General features: G+C 40.6%; 1 protein-coding gene across 1 annotated transcript in view; it reads left to right on the forward strand.

Annotated features, from left to right (window-relative positions):
• musk (muscle, skeletal, receptor tyrosine kinase) overlaps positions 1-21110 on the forward strand; it is a 30871-nt gene extending 9761 nt beyond the window's left edge. Inside the window, exons 9-17 of the mRNA XM_078271964.1 lie at positions 3165-3428; positions 3802-3995; positions 4722-4745; positions 4857-4945; positions 9836-10010; positions 10236-10422; positions 10504-10695; positions 13478-13626; positions 18140-21110. Coding sequence (XP_078128090.1) covers positions 3165-3428; positions 3802-3995; positions 4722-4745; positions 4857-4945; positions 9836-10010; positions 10236-10422; positions 10504-10695; positions 13478-13626; positions 18140-18840 — 1975 coding nt within the window. The 3' untranslated portion in view covers positions 18841-21110. The remainder of the gene's footprint in view (positions 1-3164; positions 3429-3801; positions 3996-4721; positions 4746-4856; positions 4946-9835; positions 10011-10235; positions 10423-10503; positions 10696-13477; positions 13627-18139) is intronic.
• Positions 21111-21976: the final 866 nt, after the last annotated feature.

Genomic DNA, 21976 nt, shown 5'->3' on the forward strand with positions numbered 1-21976 from the left:
ATAGGGTTAATAGATTTACCGGCCAGCTTTAAATTTGATGGTTAGACTCTGTTTCCTATGTTCCCCAACATCTGGAGTTTGGAAGTGTCGCAATATACAGACAGGCAAAGGGACAAGTGGAGTGAAGGCTGTTAGACAGACAGGCCGACAGAGAGAGACCATGGATGTGAGGCAGACAGAAAGAAATGTGGAGCATGTCCTTGCTGGAAGACAAACAGACAATACAGCTGGGAAACAAACATGCAGACAGAGAGGGAAACAGAGAGTAGGAAGTAAAGAGTCAGGAACACAGACAGGCAGGTTTAAGTATGTATGTGTGACCGATTTGTTCAATATAGAGGCAGCAAGGGAGTCCAACAGGCAGTCGCACAGGATGTACTTTCCTATGAACCTACGACAACCTGTTTTATGATCAACATCTGGATGATTTTAAAGAAGATATTTCAGTTGATGCATGGAGGCCATTTCTTTTCTATTCTTTTTTTAAGTGCACGCATCTTCATACAAGTTCACTAACTGTCAGCCAAAACAGTAGAAGACTGATATCTCCGGGGGACCCATAGTCGGGATCTATTTCTCACCCCGATCTTCCAATGGCCGCGTGTGCTGCGTTCTGGTTTTGTTCCGTCCTCCGCCACGCGCCATACCACACCGGGAGCGTCTCAGAAGCGGAGCGTCTTGCTCCCCGACTTGCAGCTTTTATTGTCTCTACAAGTACTGTGTTTATTAAACCTACATTGCGTAATTTTTTGAGTTGATTCTTAGCAAACACACCTTTGTTCTTTCAAAAACATGTGCTCATTCATGTGTAATTACTTCCACCAACTAATCAAAGTTATTCTCGTACGCGTAGAATCTGCCATTTAGTATCATTCAGAACACATACGAGCGAGTTGCTCGAATGACGTCTGCCATGTTACGCCTCCATCTTTAAAATACATTAGCTAAAGAGGGACATACATCTTCCTTTTGCCGTCTTACACTCAGTGGCACCGTGACGAATGCCAGGGGGAGATTACGCGCCAGGGAAGTGAAAATGAGAATTAAAACGACAACGCGACAGGCAAAGCAACAAGACCAAAGTTAATATTGGAGTGGCTAGAACAGCTGCATGTAAACGATGGAGATTGTCACGGTCTGTCAGGAATGGCTTGGACCCAAATGCAGTTTAGATGATTTATTAAACAAAAATGAAGTACATACCAAAAGTGTCCAGAAAGCAACAGGACAAAACTAATTCCAGAACAAACAGAACAGGATCTCAAAAACCGGAACTCAGAGACGAAAGGTAGACTCCAGACACGAACACACTCACAGAACACACAGCAACAGAATACATGACAAACAGAATGAACAGCAACAGAAACGTAATGCTCCCACACAAGACAAAGACAACACAGATACTAAATACACAGGTTAACAAGGACTAACAAGAAACAGGTGAAACAACTCAGGGCAGAACAATCAAACAGGCGGGAAAACAAAAGACAGGAAGTAAACTAGATAGGACAAGGGAGACAAGACAGACTTCAAAATAAAACAGGAAACAGAACATCACAATCATGACAGAGATACTAAGAGCTAATTTCGGGTTCGACCACCGTAATAGTTAAAACGCGCTCAGAATGGGAAGGGCTAGAAAGTAATATTCAGTTGGTTGTCATATACAATTCTTACACAATGTAGCTTTAAGCTAGCATCTACCTTCCACTCCAGGCACTCCTGCAATTAAACTCCATGCCTTCTCTTTTCTGGCGTTGTCTTTATAAAAAAGATGAATCTCTTGTCTTCCATGGTTTTGTAGAGGAGACATTTAAGATTTTGGGGGGGGTGTCTTTTAGTAAATTGACTGGATACTCTCGCTGTTTCCCTTCCTGCCCGGCTGTCCGAACGTCCCGCAGCTCGTGTGAAAATAGACCTGGTGCGTATCTTTAGCAAAGAGTCGCTTCACGCACGCTACTGGGAAATGGTGCAGCGCGGCTGGTGGAATATCAAGCATTGACTTGAATGGCTGTGAGTGCTCGCTGAGGTCGCGACACGCCCAGTGGAAAATAGGAGTCAATGGTTTTTTCTTCAACAGAAATTACAAATGAGTCCAGGCATTATTAATACAGATGAAGGGCAGTGCCATGGTTAACTTAAAGGTGCTCTAAGTGATGTCACGCGTTTTTTTAGGCTACAACATGTTTTGTCACATACAGCAAACATCTCCTCACTATCAACTAGCTGTCTGTCCCCTGAACACACTGTAAAAAAATGTGGTCTCTGTAGACAGCCCAGGCTCCACAAACGCCAACAAAAACAAACTGCACCAATCTGTCTTCCAGCGTTCCAGCCAATAACCGACAAGAAGGATTTTGGGGTGGGGGGGGTTGGAGGGTTAGTGCGCGGAAGCACGGAGGGGAGGGGAAGGGGACGGGATGAGGAGGGAGGGGCGAGCTAGCCTCGTTTTGTTTGAAAATACTTTGATTTTCCTACCAGTGAGGTCGATGCATACTGTAGTAACTTGACTTTATCCAGGTTGAGTTTAGATACATTGCTAATGCTAACGATAATGAATTGCTAATGACTAGCACATACAAATGAGTCTGTGACTTGTCCAAGGTATACTCATCTCTCTCATCTTGCTCCAGTCCTCTGCAATAGGGGGGTTAAGATATTGAATGGATGAACTTGTCTTCCCTATAGAATGATTGTCATACCTGCTTATCCTCCACACAAATAAATAAAGCCAGAAACAAATACTATAACCAAACAAAGTTATATCAACAAGCTATACAAAATACTTAATATATCTGTTAATCGTAATAATGCCTTTCTGCCTGACAAGTTATGGCATGACCTTTCTTTGTTGAATGTTTTTAAAGATCCCGTCAGTAAATATTTAAGCTGTCAGCATAGCCAGATTCTACGTGAGACACTTCATGAAGTCAAGTCCATGGCTATTCCTGTACAATATATAGTTGCAGCCAAACAGAAACAAATACAATATGTATTCCTGGAATATGCTTATTTACTCCATTTACAGTACTAGGTCAACATCAATGACTTGACTTATAATGACCAATATCTTAAAGAAGCACTGTTAAGGATCTTTGTGTTTTTCGTCTTCCTTGGTTCAAGCAATCAATTCTCATTTGTGTTTGTGTGTCTACTTCCCACAGACTCTACAAGGGCATTGCAGGCTACTGCAGTGCGTACCGTGGAGATGTGTGCCGCACCATCCTGCGAGATGATGTGCTGGTTTTCTTTAACTCCTCCCTCTCGGACCCCGAGGACATGCAGGAGTACCTGGTTCAGAGCTGGTGGACGGAGCTGGAAGGACTCAGTATGCTGTGTAGCCCTGCAGTACGCTCACTGCTCTGCCACTCCTCCTTCCCTGACTGCAACCCGTCAGGGTTAGGACCGGCACCTAAACCTGTCTGCAGGTACAGTAGTACATGTTTCTCTGCGTTTCACCTGTCCACTCTGTTAGAACAGTAATGTAAATGGACTGTATTTATACTTTTATAGTCTTAGCAACTACTCAAAGTGCTTTTATAGAGTACAGAAACCATTCAACATTCGCACACATTCATACACTGTGGCCGAGGCTGCCGTACAAGGTGCCACCTGCTCATCAGATAAGCATTCACACACCGATGCCACAGCATCGGGAGCAATTTAGGGTTCAGTGTCTTGCCCAAGGACACTTCGACATGATTCTACCACCTGAGCCACAGCCGGCCACTATAGGAAAATACAGTATAGGAAAGAGTGAATGAAAGAAGGAGCATAATCTATGTTTTTTTTACCAAACAGAGAACACTGCCTGGCCGTGAAGGAGCTGTACTGCCATAAGGAGTGGTTAGTACTAGAGGGCAGCAGTTCAGTCCAGCCTGGCTTCTACAGTTCTGTCCCCGGGTCACACACTCCCAGTTCACTGCTGCCCAACTGTCAGGCCTTACCAAGTCTTCGCACAGACCCTGATGCTTGTACACATGTCCCTTTTGTAGGTAAGATATCCCTTACTGAGACAATTTTGTGTGTTGTTTCAAAAAACAAGCACATCATCCAAAATGTGAAGAGTTTCTTCAACGTTTCATCCATGGAGCATGTTCTTTTCATGGTTTTCTGTCAAAATGTCATGTTTGGTTTTTTTGAGTTAGTTGGTAAATTGAGTCATATGCATGAGCTTGCATACAGTTTACAGTATGCAGTGTTACAGAAAAAGAGGAACAAAATACACTTATTAACACACATAATTCAAGATCAAATGGACTTTATGCTTCACCTTTTTTTAGTTGCTTTGCGAGAATCTGCTCAATCTAACATTTGTTAATTCTGTACTGCAGAAACAGCTTGAGAGCAGCAATCTAGCATTAAAAAAGCCGAAAGGAAATGGAGCATTATGTAAAAGAAAAGCAGGAGTTGGCTGAGTGCAGTTGCTTACGGCCAAAAAAGCCTGGCCTGGTAAACTGCAGGTCACTGATACTGATGAGGTCATTAAGAGGCTCTGACCAGCTGAGCCAAAACATACAGCTGCAGGCTTGTGTGTGTGTGGTGTATGCTTTAAAGTAGGCGTAGTATTGTGTGTATGTTTGCTCTGTAATATAATCTTAACAGTACTGAACTGACCTTCAGTGCTCTACGGATTTCTCCGTGATGTTTTTTCTCAGATTACGCATTACCTGTGCTTCCTTATATTGTTTTTGTTTAGATATCTGTTCTTTTCATTTCAGACATCAAGAAGGATGAAATTACAAGTAAGGGGAAAGAGTTTGAGTGCAAAATGAATGAATTTTGTCATATATTAAATAGTAAATGTTAAAAAATAACACGTTAATCCTATATCCATTCTCTTTCCTATCAACAAGCAACATGTTACAATGACAGAGGCCGCTTCTACCAAGGCAGCGTGAATGTGACAAGGTCTGGGATACCGTGTCAGTCATGGAGCCAACAGGTATCATGGTTTCTCTGTGTGTGTGTGTGTGTGTGTGTGTGTGTGTGTGTGTGTGTGTGAGAGTGTGTGTGTGTGTTTCTAAAGCCACATCGCTACAGAATGTGTAGAACTTATTTACAACTTAAATATGCAGTGCAGATACAAAATAACCACATGAATAGAGGGTGGGGTCCAAAAAGACTTAATTGCAATATCTGCTAATGGGAATGTGCCATGTGTCACATGTTTAAAACTATGACTTCATAATGACCTGCCAATCTCAATCACCACAAAATAAAGATTAATTAAAAGAAACATTTAGAATACGGCAGAATTGTTAGATAACATTCAACACAACAATGCCTGTATTTATCAAAATTATTATATTATATATGATAAAAATGTATGAGAGTCTAAGTTTCTAACTTAAGTGTGACTGCTATTTTGTCTGTGCACTTTTATATCAAACATTCCTGACCTCTAACCAGCAACAGAAAAACAGTGCCTACAAGTGCAAAAAACGCACGCACGCACACACGCACACACACACACACACACACACACACAATGGCCCAAAAGCCTCTTTATGTTTTTATGGCTTTGCTCAGTGAGAGAGTCTGCTAGGGTTAGCTGTTACTACTCTCCTGTGCAGAGTGAGTGTGTGTGTGTGTGTGCCAGGTCAGCAGAGAGGGAGGGGCTCATCATGTCACATCCTGCCTCTGGAAGCAATTAGCTTTCACACGCATATGCTGCACAGACTTACACTGACACAGACTAACATGTTACACTCGCACACACACACACACACAAAACGTTTTCTCTCTAATCCGATTCACAAATATCAGCGCAGTCCCTCTCTCCTTTTTCCAATTTCCTCTCCGCACAATGTTGGACTTTCAGTTGAAAAATAAAATGTATTTTTTTTTCCCCTCACACACCGAATCGTGTGCACATTAAAGCACGTACTGGTGGGAGAAAAAAAAAAAAAAGTGTCTTTGTGTCTTACAACCTACAGTAGCAACCTAACCTCGCAGTATTTCCTACTGCATTATTTTGTAGAGTTATAGGTTATGGTTATTAAAAGCCCTGTTCATGACTCCCACATACACTGTAGTATTTACAGGATTCCAGATTTAAAATAAGTCACATTGATGCATTCAAAAGTCAGCCAAAGACAGCATTTTTAACCAGTTCATTTAGCTAACCCTTGCTTAATTTGGTCGCTAGCTACAGCGGACATTTGCTAGTGTCATTTCAGTGGACAAAGATGATGATCACATGATACCGTGAAATCTGCTAAATCTGCCACTGTTATCATTGTCATTGTCAACCTGAAGTGTGAGAACGGAAAGCTAGATGAGCTGGGTGGCCTCCGTGCCTGTGTCGGATTCCAGTGGGATTGTACATATATGCATGTTATATTGGGGGTTGGGTTGCTCGGTGCCAAAAAATGTCCTTCGAAGGGGTGCTGTTTAAAAATGTTTGGGACACACTGGTCTTCCCCAAATTCAGGATTTTAAATTACTAAGAAGATAGCAGGAATGTAGCATGTGCTACTTCCAGGAAAAGACTGGAGTTATGTGATACGATGTGCAGGCCAAACTTAAATTAAAAGGTAGGCTGTTAAACACGATGGGATTATTTGGAATATTATGGTTATAAGTTCCTGGCCAGTATCAAAGTATTCATTTCCTGTTGTAAGTATAATAGCAGCCTGATTGGGATAATGTCTGTAACAGTTCTCCCAGAACGCAATGAGAAGCTGATTGCACCATTTTCTTGCTGAACTTATATGGCCTATATGTTGTTGTTATTTTTATATATATTTTTTTTACAAAATGAGGTAGATCAATATGGTTAGAATCAACATTCTTCTTTTTTGGGATAGTGTTTCATGAATACTGATTAATAGCTAAAAATGATTACTGATGGTGGATTTACAGCTGAAACTAGAGTGTGACTTTCAGCTTCTTACCTGGTCCATTAGAGTCACAGGAACAACAGCTGTTCCTAATATTTTGCACAGTCAGTGTCGTTTTTCTAAAATCTACAACGCAGGATCATCTAGCGATGGCTAGATCCAAAGTCATCATTTACCTTCCTCACATCACAGAACAGATGTTTTAAGAAAATGTTTTTTTTTATTATAGTGGATATATAATATTCTGCACAGATGTGTCCTGTAGGAAATGAGCTCCAAACACTAATGTTCCACATGTCATGTGTTAGCCTCCATGGTAAATATATGGTCAGCACATATGTACAGTGTATAGGGTGAGTAGTGTCCTATTTTGTGCTGAGTCACAGAGAAATACTCGAGCGAAACTTTGATTCATTCTTTTTGCACAGACATAGTTGAGAACTCTATTAATAAATTAAAAGCAGTATATGCCACTTGAGGAACTGTAAGGGTATTATTCAGCATCAGTTTAATATGAAACCTATAATGATGTAAAACATACGCAATGGTATTTGTAAAACAAGGTTACTCCATCAACTTGTTCTTTAACATTTTCAATTGCTTAAATGTACATTACTTAGGTCATTGGTTGTTTTGTTATGTGATATTGTTTGATGACTCTAGCTTTGTGTTTAGTTCTGTGACTCTTTGGTGTTTTTAATGCGAATGTTCTCACCAGAAGAACAACGTCATTGCTCATTTGTTTAAGCAACTATACACAACCTTTGTTTTCCCTGTAAAGTGACCTCTCGTGGTTGTCGTTAGAATGACTGTTCTCCCTCATTAACAAAGGCTCGAGGAGCGTGACATTGTTATAGTGCCATGAAACCTCTTCAGGGAGAATGTTGGTGGATGTTTGGACTCCATGTCCACAGTCTTTCATTAACCTCAACCAAGTGGTTTTAGTCAATCAAGTAGTTTTTGGCAGCATTGACTAACCATGTCATTCTGAAACATGATAAGGGAATGTTCATATGGATTGTTTTGCAAGGCAATGACAAATTACCTATCTTGTCATTTAGGGAAGAGGACTTGTTTAACCATTCATGGCAACAGTGGGAAGTCAACCCTGTGAGCAGTTTGCTTTGCACATTCAGATTCAGCAGCACATGTGTTGAACTCAGCTGTTTCAGCACATAACTTATAATCTCATGGGATAGTTTGGACCATTGCTCTTTTGATGACTAAAACTCATGACACACTAATACACCAGATGTTCAGTATTTAAGTTGGCACTCTTAGATTGCAGAAACAATCGTGCAACCCCTCACTCTAGTACATTTTACACCCTCTGCAGTTTTTAAACTGTAACCTTACCGAAGGGCCTAAACCTTGAGCCTTGAGTAATGTATGAAATTATTTGAAAGGCCAACTTATTTGTTAATGAAGACAAGAAGACATTTAAAACTCTGTCTATCCAAATTTGATTGAAACAGCTCTTGAACATTTTAAGAAAAGAAACACAGCAAGAGATTTACTGATCAGACTTTACTGGACCCTCAAGACAAGTTTCCTCAATGCCCTTTCCAAGCATTGGGTCAGCAACAGAACAGAACAGATACTAATTAGCTTGAAACTCTAATGTCGACACTGTCGCCTGCGACAGGACAATACATACTTTAAATGTCTTATTCAATATCTCCAGATCAATACAGTGTATTTGTTGTTTAGAAGCAGAGAAATGCACCATTTCAACAAGGTCCTCTAACAATTGTAGGCCATCCAGAAGCTCTTTTAATCCATCATGGAATAACAATGTCGCAGTGTAACATATGAACAAATAATTATGAATCCGACCGGGAAGACAGTGGCTTTTCAGAGACTTACACAAGTAATTCCAAAGCGATAAATCCATGATTGAACGGCTATTTACTGTATTTAGTCATCTTTTTGTACCAAACAACTGATGTATCACGTTAGCCGGGTGCCATCTTGGATAGTGTGCCTTGACTGACAGGTGTGTCGATCAATCACATTAACTCATTTAAGGACTGACTTTGCTCAGCCAATAGAGAGCCCTTACAGGAGGGCCTTATTTACTGTGTTTGTGTGTGTATTGGAAGGTCCTGGCAGAGTCCTTGCAGAAAGATAAAGAGACATCAGAATGAAGCCTGGAGGTTGAAATGAGTGGGGTGTAGCCTACTGATGTCAAATAGCAGACAGATAATGCATTGAAAATGACACAACTAACTTTTTGGATAAAGGAATTTAGACTTGTATGGGGGAAAAAATTATAATACTTTCATATTTGTGTTAGAGTTTATTTTTTGTCTTTATAGTCATATAACAATATATACATTCATGTTACATCCCTGCAGTATATGATAGCTTCTCCTGAAATAAATGATGTCTATTACTTGATCAAATATTGGATAAAATGGCTTAGACCTCAGAGTGTTAAAAAACACCTCCGGACTCACAGGGTGAATCCTTGACATATTCACCTTACCACTGTAGGAAGTAGAAAGAAGCCACGGTAAACTTCTGACAGGGCAAGAAGTAAAGGTCCCCAGTGTTTTCCTGTTCCTCTTATAGCTAGTTACATACTGAGTATTGCTTTTTGATAACTCTTTATAGCAGTGATGGAGTAGTCAAGCCCTGGACTCGGACTCAAGTCCCACTTAAGTCGCTCTTCTCTGGACTCGTGACTCGACTTGGACTCGCGCACTGATGACTTTGACTTATGAAATCGGACTCAAGCATTTATGAAATAGGACTTGGAAGTGGGATGAAGTTTCTGACTACTTTTATGTGTAAAAGACAGTGATGGAGTACTCAAGTCCTGGACTTGGACTCCAGTCGCTATTCCCTGGACTCTCAGAATAAGGTAATGGTGACTCGACTTGCACTCGACTCAGACTCTTCTTTGGTGATTCGGACATGGAATCGGACTCAAACTTTATAGCTTTGTTAGAAGAAGCTTGATTTTCTCCATGTTGTTCTCCCCGTAGGTTCCCCACCAACACCGGCTGTCTGTGGATGTGATTCCAGAGTTAAAGAACTCAGACAACCACTGCAGGAACCCGGGAGGAATCAGCGACAAGCCCTGGTGTTACACCTCAAATCCCAACATACGCTGGGAGTACTGCGCTGTGCCGCAGTGTGGGGAGATTGTCATAGCATCAGGTACTGTACTGCCTTCAACTGTCCTCTGTTCTGTTCCAATCCCTGGCTCTCTCACTAAAAAACCCACCCATCACAGAGAATGTCTAGAATGCTATTTCACCAGTTAGCAGTTAACATGCGATTGTAGATTATAGCCGGCCAAGAAAGAAACAAATTATGATGATTTAGAACCAATGTTCTAGGTTTCTTTCTTGACTTGATTTTAACGGCCTCTTTGTGGGTTAGTGATGAAGCCAGAGTCGGCAGGCCCTCGTCAGACTCCTCGTCTCCCTACCACGACCACTGTATCGTCACCGGCTTACTCCATGTCCGTCATCGTCATCCTCCTGGCTGCACTTGCAGCCGCAGTCTTCCTCACCATCAGCATCCTCGCCTGCCGCAGACGGAGGAAGCAGTGGAGAAACCGGAAGAGGTGAGATAAAGACAAGATGAGAAGTTCTTTATTTATCTGTGTCCCCTTTTTTGATTCCTCACTCCCCCTTTCTTTCCGCAGAGCAATGGAGACCCCGACGCTGAGCGCTCTTCCATCAGAGATGCTACTGGATCGACTCCACCCCAACCCCATGTACCAACGGGTTCCCCTGCTGCTAAACACAAAGCTGCTGGCCCTAGAGTATCCCCGAAATAATATCCAATATGTTAGAGATATTGGAGAGGGAGCCTTCGGACGGGTTTTTCAAGCCAGGTGAGATAAAGCAGAGGAGGTAAGGAAAAGGGAAATGATCAACAAGTCCTTCAAAACATATGACCACCAACCACCAGGTTGTTTATTCTTACCCTCTAATACGACCTATAGGAAAATTTCATAAATTAGCAGTGGCAGGAAATACAACCCACACGAGTGTTTTATTTCCATATATCTAAACGTAAAGGAAGTTTGGTTAGGTTTAGGAAAAAAAACTACTTAGTTAAGTTTAGAAAAAGATTGTGGTTTGGGTTAAAATTAGTACCTCTGTTACTTCATTTTGGGTAACGAACATGACACAGAACGTGACGTAGTTCCGTTTGTTCTGTAAATTAAATAACTCACTGATCCTTAATTTTCAAAACAGGACACAAACCCTGGTCTCATGGGTGAAAGTCCTGTGGTTGTTTGACCCACAGGCGCTCTTATTTGTTATTGTTTTGGAGGAGAACAGTCTCGAAATGATATATATCTAATTGAGTAAAAAAAGGAGAGAAGAAATGATGCCTACCACCCCCAAATGGGAGAGAGACTGTACAAAGAGGAACATTTGTTTGCAATATTATTACTTACGCTAATTACTAGGCTAATATTTAATATTGCCATGTCATCATCATATTTGCTGCCAGGGGCTAGAACGATGAAGTGGATATTTCTCAGGCAGAGTAAGAGAAATGGGTGAGACAGGATTCGGATAGAGACAGGGGGACTAGAGTGGCTAAACAAGGCCACTGGTCATTCTGAGAACTGCTGCGTCATTCACAAAGTCACAAGGTGAGCTGCTACAGGTGTCACTTTCACTCCACACTGACTCAGCAAGACACTTATGTCTCAACCTAATCCCTATGATCAGACTAAATACCAGACCTGGGTCAAACAGTAGCATACAGTTGCATTTCTAAAATGTCATACTTACCAATAAAACACTGGCAACAACAACATCTACAACCAATTCTATATTTTAGGCTTGAGGTGGCTGTGGGAAATGTGTGGTGTCCTTCTTCATGCAGAACAGTGGTTGTATATTCCAGTTGCGACACATTTTCAATGCAGGAATAAAACTGAGTCTTGTCTAACCCTTTGTACAGTACAGTATTGACCAAGCACTTTCCAAATCTATTTGTTCAGTCACTGAAAGCCAATACATCCATGACTGATAACCTTTGCAGCCAATTAAAATGTTTTGCGCAAGAATTCAGGGTGGCTGAAGTGATAAAATAAAGAAGTTAACCTAACCTTATGACACTCGGCATTATTAAACTTTAATTCCTCCCACAGTCCTTTCACTCCTGGGGTGCCCCTGACCGAGAGCCTGTAATCAACACATACAATAAACTCACGTTTTGACAGAGAGGAGCTTTCAGAGTTAGGGTTGGGGTCGACCATCATACACAGAGGGGCAGATGCTATATCTTTTACATAAGAGATAACGGTTCAGATTTTCAGACAGTGCCTTCTGGAAGACATCCATAGTTGAGTTTCGGACCCTAGTGTTGTGGATACTAGACTGCTGCAAAATTGCAATACAGTGACAGCAGATACGCTTTAATTGTGCATTATGCTAGTAACTGCAGTTGAGAATTCTGACCTTCTGTCCATGATTTTGCACTACATAGATCTTTAATGCCAACATGTGGAGCACGGTATAAATGGGGGTATATAATATTACAGTTAGCACAGTATTCTAGCAGTTGATGGCCTTTTCACAATAGCACCTGCATGTAGCCATGCAGATCTGGAAGATGTCCTTCAGGCTAGCTGATAATCCCTTATTGACAACTGGAATGGTGCAGTATATAGATACCCCTGGGAACATAATACACATTCAAACTGTGAGGGCATTGGTGTAATGTATTCTGTAGTCAACATCGGTAACCTTAACTATTTCAACTAGACACCCAACCTTAACCTACAAACCTAATTTAACCATAACGCAAAAACTTAGTAAGGACTGACCAAAATGTCTTCATTTTTGTAACCATATCTTGACCCTGACAGTCTAAAACTCAAATGTGTCCTTACATAGACGGAAGTAAAAGAGCACAAACTTAACTCATACCTGCATATATTACCAGCAACAGATAACAATCATGCAAATACACACTATATCCTGTAAGCATATGCACTCAAGAGTACAGATGAACAATCATATAAACACACAGGCAGCACATGCATTGGGTCGTGTGTGTTCATGCATACATGAACCCAGACACACACATGCAACATACTCAGAGACCTAAATAGACCCGAGGAGTAAATATCTTCTCTGACAGATGGGCTTCAATCTGTAGTTTCCCAGTGTGTGTGTGTGTGTGTGTGTGTGTGTGTGTGTGTGTGTGTGTGTGTGTGTGTGTGTGTGTGTGTGTGTTACTATTACAGTGACTGAGTGAGTGTTCCGTCTTGTTGTGTGAGTAGTTGTGTGTGCAAACTATATATATAAATCTACAACAACATGCTGACTTTAGCTTGCCCCTCCAGGGAGCCAACACAGGAAGTGTGGGTATGTTTCCTCTAAGTAACTGACAGTTACAGTTGCTAGGCTGTTTGTTGGTAGACTTAAAAGACACACATTCAAAAAACACATGGTTACAGAAATCTGGTTAACGCATTACCGAAAAAAAAACCACAACGATAAAATGCATTTTTTTCACCCACATGCAGACGGCTAGAAAGAAGCAATATCTTGACACAAACCCCTAAATTATCTCCTTTTCTAGAGGAATAGCTCAGCTGCATGCGTCCATTGTCTGTGCTTGAATATTTTTGTGCATGTTTGTTGCAGAGCACCAGGCCTGCTGCCAATGGAGTCTTTCACAATGGTGGCTGTGAAGATGCTGAAGGAGGAAGCGTCAGCTGACATGCAGAATGACTTCCAGAGAGAGGCAGCACTAATGGCTCAGTTTGACCATCCAAACATCGTACGACTCCTAGGTTAGCGTGTGTGTTAGTTAGCGAGTACAACACGTTAAACTTGTCACATACGGCCGCTTGGTCAGGATCCCTTGGCGTCATGTTTTAAACGCTTTGAGGACCCCTTTGTCGTCCTTTTTCAACATGCAAGGTATGGTTAGGTTTAGGCAAAACAACTACTTGGTTAGGGTTAGAAAAAGAATGTGGTTTGGGTTCAAATAAGTACGTTTGTTACATAACTTACGTGTGTGACGCTGGTTAAGTACATTAACGTACGTAACTCAACTTACCTAGGTTACTTAACGTAAATTGAAATACGTCAGCGGCCTCCTGGGTAAAAGTCCTGTGTGTGTTTGTCAATTTTTATCATTATCCGCCCTATGCAGACTTTGTTGCTCTTTATACTACGTCATCTCACAGCGGCCCGGTCGAGCAGTTAGAAGCCCGGTGTGTCTCACACAGACGCTGTAGGGTGCGTTGTGCGTCGTAGTCTCTGAGAGCCACTATCCACATTGCCGTATTTGACGAGTTAGGAGTGAAAAAAAATTTAAAAAAAGAAATCTTCAAACCAGATTCTAAAAAAGTTGCGTTCACAGCTGGATTTCACATTGTACAATTGCTGGATCAGTGTGTTTGCTTGAGAGATAAGCAAAGTGCAAAAACAGATATGGAAACACAGAAAGCGATAATGTGCGGTGGACACAATGAGTCTGTTGCTCTTATTAAATCATCCATAAACACAGTAATAGAATGAGCTGTGATATCTCTCTCTTTAACTACTCTCTGAGCAAAAGTATCTATGTTAACAAATCCAGGGCTCTGACCAGATCACTGTGTGCATATAGTTAAAGAGGAATTCCATCCATTTCACTCGTAAGTCTTTTTCTAGGTCTTGGGGAGTACTACAGCATGTGAAAATAGTTGTAAAATGCCTTTTGTGCCTCCAGAAGGAGCTGTGCAGAATCTGAAAAATTGCCCCAAGTGATTGTGCATTATTTTACTTTGTGGACTACTCTTAACTGTACTGTACAGTTAAAAGACTAGTCTAAAGTCCAACAATTAACACTGGAGGAAATGAATCCTTCTTGGCTTATTTGTCTCTTATTCATTTTTGCGATTTGAGCAGTTTATCACAGATTTGCAAAATGTCCAAAGTAGGGCTGCAACTAACAATTATTTTCATAATCGATTAATCTGTTGATTATTTTCTCGATTAATCGATTAGTTGTTTGGTCTATAAAATGTCAGAAAATGGTGAATAATGTGGATCAGTGTTTCCCAAAAGCCCAAGATGACGTCCTCAGATGTCTTGTTTTGTCCACAACTCAAAGATATTCCGTTTACGGTCACAGAGGAGAGAGGAAACTAGAAGATATTCACATGTAACAAGCTGGAATCAAATATTTTTTACTTTTGTCTTAAAAATGTTCTCAAACCGACTAATTGACTATCAAAATAGTTGGCGATTAATTTAAAAGTTTACAACTAATCGATTAATCGATTAATCTTTGCAGCTCTAGTCCACAGTCACATTTTTATTTAGTTTCCCTAAAATATTCAGTCTTGGCAATTAGAGCATATGAAATATGAAATAGCAGGTTATAGGCAAAGAAAAAAAAACTTGGTTCTCTTTTGGGAAAAATTGTGGTTTCGAAGGAGTTGCTCGGTTTGTAATCCTCTTTACTCAAACAGCGTTTTGCTGAATGAAAGACCAATGTTTTAGCTCACATCGTCATCAGTGGCCAAACAAAGCTAGCCTTGACCAACTGCCACTTTGCTTGTTTGCAAGCCATGATGTCTCTCCCTTTCTCATGGATGGGCCAAATTCTCTGGGGGGGCAACGCAAAGAAAGGGGAGGTAACCTTTCCCCTTATGACGTCATAAGGAGGAGATTCCAGATCGGCCCATCTGAGCTTTCATTTTCTCAAAGGCAGAGCAGGATACCCAGGGCTCGGTTTACATCTATCGTCATTTCTAACCACTGGGGGACCATAGGCAGGCTGGGGGGACTCGTATTAATTAAAAAACCTCATAAAGTGACATTTTCATGCCATGGGACCTTTAAGCCCCACCATGTAGCACACACTGTGATTGGTGCACATCATGCTCAATAAGAAACAACAGCCAAGGAAATAGACAATGAATCAGTCTCCAGTACACTACATCACAATTAGATGATCAAAGTCAAACAATATTCTCAATATTATAAAAGGGGAATACTATAAACAGAATACTAAAACACTATAATTCTTCTGGATGAAGTCTTTTTCTTCAGATCGATTTCCCTGTAGTGCTAAAAAAACACGCTAGAGATACAGATAGGACTGTTTGTCAGTATACACGCGCTGCTGGCAGTTTACGTATGTGCCTTTCTTGGCCTGAGTAAAACAAATGTCCTCTTTAGTTTTCTTTTACACTAATACAGCCTATCTAATCTAATACACACTGATCGTATTACAGGAAGACATTAAGAAATACAACTAACTCTATTTGGCACTGTCAGTGAGAAAACAGGGCCATTGCTCTGTGGCCGTGCTGAAAGAAGTTTGTTTACTTTGGTCCATTTTACAGCTTCAGTGATTGCGAAGTTTATTTAAAACCACGTTCATCAAACAATAGTAGTATATGTTTTCTGTTTTGAGTGACAATTCATTTTTGGATGACTCATCTAGAAAGTGACTATGCTGAAGTCTCTGGTGCACTGGAAACCAGTTGATCAAATTAAGTTAACCTCTAATTACCCTCTTGACTAATAATACATCGCCAATCATGTATAAAAACATATGCATCATCCATAACATGAATGTGTCAGAATTAGAGATGGCATATGTCTGCATGTCATTATTTTGTGGCATGCACGTGTGTCCAGGAAGGGGCCTCTGTGTTCTGTATATTTAGCGACCGAGTGAAACATTTTGAGCCAGCTACTGACCTTACTGCTACTGTTGAATTACAGTCCTGCTTGTACAGTCCTGCTTGTACACACACACCCGCCCACCCACCCCAGGGAGCTGTAATCAGAGCTCATTCTCTGGGGAACCGTCCCCCGCTGTGACCCACAGGACATGAACTAACTGAGCATGACCTCCAAGCCTCCTCTTCCAGTGAGCATGTTGTTGTTGCAATTCTTGTGCTGACTTGGACATAACAGTGGCAAAATATTACAGTCAAAAAACATCCTGATCCCAACTATGTCGATGGCTGCCATTCCATCAAATGGAAATAGTCTGCTTTATCTTATACATGTCCCACCTGACATATATTTCTTTTGTTCTGTAGAACAAAGTTTGAAAGTTTTTGAAATGACTGGGCTAGTAGCGAGTCAGTGAAGTTCCAATTCATGTTTCACACAGAAGCAGAGGCAGTGAAGTGCACTAAATCCAAATTATGATTATGGCCAGTATGGCTCAGCGCATTTCAGTGCACTAACCACATAAAGTGCACTAATCATGGTCTGCGTTGGAAAGAACAGAGACAAGAGCTGCAAAGCCTCAAACTAAAATTGGCAGGAGAAAGAGAAATTGAAAACGACTGTCTGATTCCAGGGGGGTATTCCTTTTCTTGTTGGCAAACCTGGTGATTTGTAATGATTTTTCCCACAGAGCTATATTGTACTCTAAATCTGAAGCCAGTGTTGTGAATGCCAGCTCACATGACTGGCACAATCTACCGACTTCTGCAGGGCTGTTGAGGCTCTGCCTGTTGCAGGCTGTGCTCCAATTCCTCTCGCAAAAAGCATTTACACGAATGCATACATAAACAAGCCTGCAGACAGCCAGTCTTTTATAGGAGGTAAAGTAAATACGTAGTAAATAAAGTAGAATGAACTTGGTGAGGGCAAACTTCTGCCCATGAATATTCACCAGTTTGCTTTTACACCCTTAATACCTGGCGTTAACATAAAATAATACTTTAAATAATACATCAAAACACTTTTCTTTCATTCTTTCCACATGAAGAATGCAAACAAGTTCAGTTCTAGAAGCTGTGGAAGCCCTCACTGCGAAACACATACAACAGTTCAAGTTTACAGAAACCTAAATGAAGTTGTTTGTATCTGACTCACATCTGAGATTCGCTATCACACCAACCGCAATTTGAGAAACTTTTAACTCTTTAACTGCCCGTATTTCCCCACAGCACAGACAGGGTCAGAAGAACCCAAAGTTAATTTACAAACACACTGTGTTTACATGACAGGGCTACTAATGCTGGACTGTACATCCTCTATGCGTGAGAGTTTATTTGTGAGCATGCACACATGGTGGTTTCGTCTGGACTGAATATTTATTTACCTTTTACAGTGAATTAACTCATTGTGTGACACTGTAGAAGAAAGAAACACACTTTATTAAGCGTGGTTTAATTATGTCACTGATGTGTATGTGTGTCACTGATGTGTTTATGTGGTTGAGTATTTGTGTTTGTACTCGCAAACCTCTGTGGTGGGAAAATGCACGACTCACAAGCCTACTTAATAAATCTGAAAGTCACAGAGCTTGATCTAAAACCGCCTGTGTGCGTTCTTCCCCAGGTGTGTGTGCAGTGGGTAAGCCCATGTGTCTGATGTTCGAGTACATGGCCCACGGTGACCTCAATGAGTTCCTGCGTCGCCGATCTCCAAACCAATCAGTGCGCACCCTCAGCCGCGCCAGCCTGTCCGGTCGCAGCTTTTCCTCGGAGCTGGAGGCGGGACTTCTCTCCTGTGCCGAGCAGTTGTCAATTTCCAAGCAGATCGCTGCCGGAATGGCCTACCTGTCAGAGCGTAAGTTCGTCCATCGAGATCTCGCGACGCGGAACTGCCTGGTTGGGGAGGAAATGGTGGTGAAGATCGCAGACTTCGGCCTCTCCAGAAACATCTACTCAGCCGATTACTACAAAGCCAACGAGAATGACGCCATCCCCATACGCTGGATGCCCCCAGAGTCTATTTTCTATAACCGCTACACCACGGAATCTGATGTCTGGGCCTATGGTGTGGTGTTATGGGAGATTTTCTCCAATGGGATGCAGCCGTACTACGGTATGGGTCATGAGGAGGTTATTTACTATGTGAGGGACGGTCACATCCTCTCCTGTCCTGAGAATTGTCCTCTGGAGCTGTATAATCTGATGAGGCTTTGTTGGAGCACACACCCATCAGATAGGCCCAGCTTCAGTAGTATACATCGGATACTGGAGCGTATCCATCAGAGCACGCTAAGCATGAATGCTGACACTGAGGCTGACTGCTAACCTAGGAACTTTTCACAAACAACTGTTTGTCCCTGTGCATAAAAAAACAACTGATTCATGTAATAATCTGGTGCCGGAAAACACACTTTAAATGTACACAGAATACCCAAATAGTAAAGTGATTTCAGCCATCTTTCTTGCCCAGTTTGTCTTTTGAGGAGACCCAAACTGCTACCCTTACCAGACATTTTTGTATCATAAACAGCTCTCATATTTTAGTCATTTGCATATTACTTTCTAAACCATCACTCCTGACCATTCAACAGCACATATCCATCACACAGGTCGGCTTCATGTATGAACAATGTTCCTTTGTGTCTGAACAGACTCTAAACCCTGTCTCCTAAAAATGATGTTCCCATACAACTTAACTGCATTCTAAATTAAGTTTTGAGGGAAGCATATTTAGTTCCGGATTCCGGTTTGTTTTTGACGCATCACAAATATGTTTCTAATCAAAGTCCACCTTCAAAGTCTGCATTGGGAAGGAGGTTGGGATGGATGGATGGATGGATGGATGGATGGATGGATGGATGGATGGATGGGCCAAACAAACACGGGACTTTCTACCCAGGAGGTTGCTGCTCGTGTCCCATGTAAAACTGACTTACATAACATCCTCAATTCAGGTCACACAACCTACGTAACATACGTATGCAACTCGAGTTACATACAAATATAGGCTACTTGTTTTAATCCAAATTATCCAACGATCTTTTCCTAAACCTAACCTAAAGTACTTTTGTTGCCTTTAACTAACCAAGTAGTTTTGTTTGAAATCACGTCAACCACGCGTTGCGACCATTTCACAACGTGCACCTGTCGCTGGTACGAGGACGTTTTGGAACAAACAATCTGGGAGAAAATACATACTTACATACATTCCCTCAAAACGTGATTGAGAATGCAGTTTAGTTGTATAGGAATGTCATTTTTTTTTTTTTTGTAACAATGTCTTTGAGCTTTCATTTTAAACAAAGAGCTAAATAAAAAAAAATTATAAAAGAAAAGAAAAAATAAATAAATACAAGATAAAAATAAAAGAAAATATATAAAATCTGTATTTATACATATATATGTATATACACATAGGAACAGGCGATATACTTACATACACACACATACATACATACATAAAAAGAAAAGACCTGTATGTATTTTTACAACATCACAGTAAAAGAGTGAGGTATATATCTATATACATGAAGTATTTTAACCATCTACATTGAAGAATAAATGAACTGTTATAGCTATATACCTATATAGGTACCCAGACATACACACTCATCATTTAGGAGACAGGGTTGAACCCTGACCCCAGAGCTTTAGCCTTTAAGGACTTGAAGCCACTAAGCATGCAGATATACCCATAACCATTTCAGATTCATATGCACTCACACATTGTGCTCCATCCATTGCATGTGGAATTGTTTTTTTCTCTCCTTCATTTTGTGACTATTTAACATTAGGGTTAGAAAGAGATTGGGACATGACAGTTGGATGCTTCATAGTAACAACATTTAAAACACCTTTCTTGTTATTGTCACCTATAGCAAATTCCACAGTGGCACACAATCACTTTAAACCATTGCTGTTGGTTGTTTTATATGGACAAGTTGCTATTCCATTATTGGGCATTTTCTTTTTACTTATTTGATTATTTTTCATGTTGTTGATCTTTGTCTTTTTTGTGCTAACTTTACTTTGTGACAGTGTTGACACACAGTTTGACATAACGAGTACATTACAGCAGCAATAGTATAAATAGTCTGAAGTTTATTAATACATTTTTTCCAACTTGCGTCATCGCCCATAAGTCTCTCACTGAAGCACAGACACACATGTTCTTAATTAGAATTTTGCAAAAACTCATTAACTAAATTCTTGTTCATGCCTTAAAATAGACTCGTTGGTAAATGAAGAATGGGCAAAATGTCCTCGATGTTCAAAAATATCCTTATTCTGAAAGAGTCAATATTTCATATGTTCTCACAAAGATAGAAACTCTCTATGTTACAGATCAATCTTTGCTCTCTAGCTGTCAATGGTTTCTTTAGTTTGTTTTATTTCATTAAGAGATTAATATCAAGTGACAGAAAATGTTTATCTTGTCAACTGGAAAAGCTTTTCAGATGAACGACATGTTTTATTTCATTTTTCAATGTGGTGTGATGTTATGTTTTTTTTGTTATTTGTTACATAACATTACGATGCAGGTTGATATGTATGGTATTTCTTTGTATTGCTTGCAAATAAACAATAATTCAACACATTGGTATTAGAGCTCTAGATGTACTATATCATATTATTTTAAGGTGTGCATGCGTCCCCTGTGCCGACATTGTTTTAAATCTACAAATCTAGAAAGTAGTCTATAAAAGGAAGTAAAATCATCTTATCTGACCAAAAAGAAAACCCTCTGTGAAAACAAACAGCTGGCTATAGATCATGTTATTTAAATGTGGTCACAGTGCTACTTCAGATATATAACTACAAAATCTTTTAAATGATTCAAAATATTCATCTGGGGACAGGGAATACCCAATACTGAATTCCCTATGAATCCATGAGATATGTTAATTATTCTGGAGCTAAGTGTTGGACAGATAGATGGACAGGCTGACCCAATACCACCATCCTCAGGCCCTGCCTTCATTGCACCAACATCAGTCCTCTAATATTTCACAAGTGATTTGCTACACCTCATTGAAAATAAATGGGAGGCAGTAGCCCCGTCTAGGCTGCCGTGTCCAGTGTGGATTAATGGTAAGAGTGTGGTACAGCAGTAAAAATAAATAACCACATCCACAGACACAACTGCAGCAAACGTGCCCTAAAATGTTCCCAGTATGATTTTAGGCCAGTTATTCAACAAACAGTGGGACTGAGGCTTGAACAGAGACAGACATGTGGTAGAATCACTGCAGATAAGCGAGAATTAGCTATATTCATTTATTGATTTCAATAATGGAAAATGTTGGTTATCACAATTGGAAAGACAAAGAGGGTGTAGAATAACTACACAATTCATTTTCTCTGATCCTTAATTTGTCTCTGCTTTAAATGCCTCTTCATCTCTGTTTATTTAATCACGGGCCTCCGCTGTTCCAAAACAGCCCCCCATTCCACCGAAAAA

Source organism: Sander vitreus, chromosome 16, assembly GCF_031162955.1.
Source record: "Sander vitreus isolate 19-12246 chromosome 16, sanVit1, whole genome shotgun sequence".
Classification (NCBI taxonomy): Eukaryota; Metazoa; Chordata; class Actinopteri; order Perciformes; family Percidae; genus Sander; species Sander vitreus.